Genomic DNA, 5056 nt, shown 5'->3' with positions numbered 1-5056 from the left:
GCATTGAATATTATCAGTATTGAATATTACCAGCATTGAATATTATCAGTATTGAATATTACCAGCATTGAATATTATTAGTATTGAATATTACCAGCATTGAATATTATCAGTATTGAATATTACCAGCATTGAATATTATCAGTATTGAATATTACCAGCATTGAATATTATCAGTATTGAATATTACCAGCATTGAAATTATCAGTATTGAATATTACCAGTGATTGAATATTATCAGTGATTGAATGCTATCAGCATTGAATATTATCAATATTGAATACTATCAGTAATTGAGTATTATCATTAGTATTATTTGTCTGTTTATTAATAAAGCATTTTTTTTTCTTTTGAAACAATTTTTTGCTTTAATCGAGGATTATCCTCAATTATGTACTTGAAAATTTACTTTTTTTTCAAAGTTTACAATTTCTTTTTATTATTCAATTTAGCTATTAATCAGTGAAAAATTTGAATTAGCTAATGAACAATTAATGAGTTAAATTTGGCTGTTAATCAATCTATAGCTAAATTTACGTAATGATCAGCTAATGAGTTGAATTTACCTAATGATTTCAGTTAGCAAATTGAGTTTAGCTCATGATTAGCTAATGATCATGCATGATTTTTATTCGCATAGCAATCAATATATTTAAGAGATTGCAAAGTTATGTATTTTTGCCTTGTACTTAATTAAGCTTTAATTAATTACAGTATATTATTATTTTGATCATTTTTATTATTATTTTACAATGAAAATGATTAGCAACCTTGAATGAATGATCTTTGAAATCTTTTCCTTCTTTTTTTTTTAAATCTTCCTATATTTCCGATCATAGGTAAATAAGTTTTGCAGTGAAAAGATAAGAAATTGAAGAGATGAAAAAGAAGTCTAAATTTAAGTCTAAGTTTTTAAGTTTAATTTTAACTTATTCTTTGTGGTTGGATTTTATTTGATTAAATTTCTTTAAAGCATGCTCTTTTATCAGTTTTTTTACAGCTTGTAAAATTCATTCGGTATCATTAAACACCAAATCATATCAGTGGATGGATCCATTTCACTTAGTTATCTTTTTTTTCCATGATGATATTGAGATTTATTCCCTCATTCTTTTTCACGAACACTTCCTTGTCGCGGGTGAGAAGCTTGCGTCTCCTAATAACAATGTTAGCGGTGACATATACCCCCCCGGGTAAGATCTCATATGCCAGACAGATCTCAACTGAAGGGTCAGACAAAGTGTCTACATCTACGGGCAGGATCAGGTGACTATCTTTCCAGCAAGCATTCTAGGAAAAGGACAATTCTAACTTCAAACCTGAGCAGATGGATTCATTTAGTCATCCATTTAAGAAAAGGATATTCTAATAAAATGTACGTTCCGAGGTCTTCATTGTCATCATCTTAGCTTGTTAGAAACTGGTAGATGAACTTTAGGATTAAAGGGTAGAATCAACTCCCTATACTCTCTCCATCATCTCCAAAATCCACTGCGCTATTTGCAATAAGCGTGAATAGTGCGCTTCATAAATTTTCTTCCCTGAAGCCTGGCTATGATGACCTCATCACAATAATTTTTACATCTCTAAAATATTTTCAATAGTAGCAGTTTCATCTCAACTGTGCTTTCCATCATCTACTCAGCAAGAGAATTAGAAAATAGTCAACAAGGTCAAAATTCAGAAAATCAATCAATCAATCAATCAATACTTCATTTGTACCAATATTTTACCAAGAGTGGCAACGAAGAAATGATGCCATTATATAAAACAAGAAATTTAAATTCATGACTCAGTTTGTTTCTATTCTTCCTCTCTCTCTCTCTCTTTCTCTTTGCAGGAAGATTAAATTTTAAAAAAAAAAAATATTAAAAGAACAGGTTTTTCTTTTTTTTTAAACAAATTCATGACAATTATTCAAATATTATTTGTAAACTTTTTTTTTTCTAATTGCTACGAGTTATTTAACAAAATTTTTTCATTTATAAACCATTTGATATACATTGCAAAAAATTATTTTAATTCCTTTCCTTTTTTTTCTTTAATGCATTAATGGTACCATTAATAGCAGCAATTATTTCAAATATTATCCGATCAATTATATGAATTTAAATGAAAAAATAATTTATTATCGAAATAATATTTTTTAATTATTAATTTTTAACTCTTATTTTAAGAGAAGTTAAAAAAGATAGAAGAGATAAAGAAATAAAAAAAAAGTGTCTCATTAAAAAATTCCTCAAAGTTAAATTGTTTCTTTGGGAGCTAGATCAAGTTTGAAAAGTGAGAATATGTTGTTCAAATGAAAGTTATCATCTCACTTTCTATCGAATACTAATCCTTACATATATAAGTTAAACTTTTGAAATCTTATCAGCTGTTATTCATAAGTCCTTCAGCACTCAACAAATCAAATCGATAACGAAGTTTTAGACGACATCAATCTTTCAGTTTTATTTATATCAGTTTATATCACTTTCACTTTTGTTTATATCAGATATTGAGCTAATTCATTGTTCGGTTATACTACGAAATTGATAATTTCTTTTTCCAGATATTTGTATAAATTTCAAAAATGTTAAAAGTGATAAATGATAAGACTTTCAGCTATGTTCATTAAATGTGTGATATTGTTGGCTATTATGGTAGTCTCGACATTTGCTGCTGGAAGTATGAAAAATATAACTGTCACTGGTAAGGTAGCATGCAGCGATCGGTCACAAAGAGATGTTGAAATACAGCTTTGGGAACGTGACACATGTTGGTCATCTTTATATTTTTCTATATTCAACTATAATTTACTTTGTTTGTTTCTTTTTTTTCATAAATTAATATTTACAACTGATCGATCAATTTTTGACTTAATTGGTGACATAAAATTTCAAATTTAATTTTTAGTGGATCCGGATGATTTATTGAATACGACAAGAACCGATAGCCATGGACAATTTCGACTATATGGAGAGGAGGATGAAGTGAACAACATTGAACCATACCTAATAATAGTACACAGTTGCGATAATGGTGTCATAAATCCGGTAGATTCATTTTTTTTCGTTAGCAAAAATAATAATTCCTGTAAGCGGGCTCGTAATCCTATGCTTTATCCATTAGGCGTGAACTTATTCAACTGTAAACCTTTTTGATAGCCGAAACCAAATGACACCGCTATCATCATGTCCTCCATCGTCCCTTTATGAAGTGACATTATTATGACACATCTGATAACACCAATTATTGATAGTCTATCTATTAACGGAAATAATTTCAATTTTTGATAGTGATAGCAAATACTGCAATGCAAAAGCTAGTAATTGCTAGTTTCATTATTGATAAGCGAACTTTCAATTTGAAAGGAATTATAGAAAGAAATATTTATTAAAAGCGAGTATAAATTCGATTTCAATTTAATTCAAATTAAAATTTTTTGTTAACAGAAATGTTCAATAAAAGATCGATATGATATTCCACGAGAACATGTTGGCAGCGTATACAATATGGGCATTGTAAGTTTGAATATTGTGAAGAATCGACAGAAGAATTGCGTCTAAAAAGTGACATGAAATGAAATGAAATGGAATGAAATGAAATGAAATGAAAATTTCCTTATATGATACTTTTTTTCCATGATAATTTATGGCTGTAATGATATTTGATACAGTTATGTTTATCATAATTTTGAAATAATAAAGAAAAAATGAATGTTTTTAATTGAATTCAACATTAACATTTATCAATTCCCTTCAAATTTCAGAAATTTTTAATGATAATATGTGAAAAAAATTCCTCCAATTAAATTTCTATTATAAAAAAGAAAAACAAAATATTACTTAGATAAGCTAAATTTATCCCTTAATATTTTTAGTTAATTAATTCAGTCTTTTTTTCCCCCGAGAATTCCCGTTATTGATTTAGTTATTTTGTTTATTATATACCCTATCGATCGTCAAATACTTCCTATCGAGAGTTAATTCTACTTTTGTTTTCCCGTCTATTACATCATAAAGTATGCAAATAAAAGAGATGGTAATCAATCTTCCATCTTTCCTGCTTCTTATTTAACAATTATTAACTCATCAAAAAAGCGCAAAAAAAAGAAATGTGTGGGAATCAAATTAATTTGAAATATAATTTTAATTTTTTTTAATAAAAATATCAAAAAATATAATTTCTAAAAATAATTTTAAAACATAATTTTTTAATATAAAAAAGTTTTTAAAGTTTCAATACAAAAATATAATTTTTATAATTTCAATTAATCAAAAATAATATAATATACTAAGGCTTTTATAGCCATTTCCTTGCATACAAATAATTATATTTCAAATTAATTAAAGAATAAATAATGATTATTTGATAAAGTATGCATGAATGATGATAATGGCAAATGAATCAAACAACCAAAGCCATGTAAAAACTTTTTATTACTGTCTTTTTCTATTCTCTTCAAACAGGTTATTTAACGGTAACAAATATTTGTCGTACATTTTTAACCCATTCATTCATTCATTCATTCAACATCTAAAATGATTGCATTACGAACTGATGCGATATCGATTGATTCTTAACTTAATTTTCTCTTCAGTTTTTTTTTTTTAAATTATGATATGATCAAATGATCGAGAATATTTTGAACATTTTACAACAAATATACTTTATTTGATGATCGTTTTTCTTATCAAAAATTTCTCATCCTTTAATTGTCATCAGCTTTTCGTAATTGTCATCAGCTTTTCGTAATTGTCATCAGCTTTTCGTCAATTTTAAATCAATTTTGAGAAAGAATACGAAATCATTAATAGAATCAAATTATATTTAACACTCGAATATTATCACTTATAAGCATAAATATGAAATAATAATTTTGAAATTTCATCAAACTTTTAGATATCAAAGGACAAAAAGTTTGTTTACAATGAAAAATTTTTTCAGCCTTTAATAAAAATTTCACCACTATCTTACCTTTTTCATCATAAACAATGTAAATATTCCATCAGTAACAGTAAACATTAAGTAAAAACACCTGGATGATGTCATATTAATTAGTGGTAGATAG

At 26.7% G+C, this 5056-nt stretch overlaps 1 protein-coding gene across 1 annotated transcript; it reads left to right on the top strand.

Annotated features, from left to right (window-relative positions):
* The first annotated feature begins 2599 nt into the window (after positions 1-2599).
* On the top strand, positions 2600-3741 carry LOAG_12508 (hypothetical protein). Its single transcript, XM_003148022.2, has 3 exons — positions 2600-2760; positions 2899-3038; positions 3438-3741. The coding sequence occupies exons 1-3, from the start codon at positions 2610-2612 to the stop codon at positions 3549-3551; spliced, it is 405 nt and encodes a 134-aa protein (XP_003148070.1). The 5' UTR covers positions 2600-2609; the 3' UTR covers positions 3552-3741.
* Positions 3742-5056: the final 1315 nt, after the last annotated feature.

This window comes from Loa loa (assembly GCF_000183805.2).
Source record: "Loa loa unplaced genomic scaffold supercont3.87, whole genome shotgun sequence".
NCBI lineage: Eukaryota > Metazoa > Nematoda > Chromadorea > Rhabditida > Onchocercidae > Loa > Loa loa.
The sequence above is the reverse complement of the archived record's forward strand: the minus strand, read 5'-3'. Positions and strand labels throughout refer to the sequence as shown.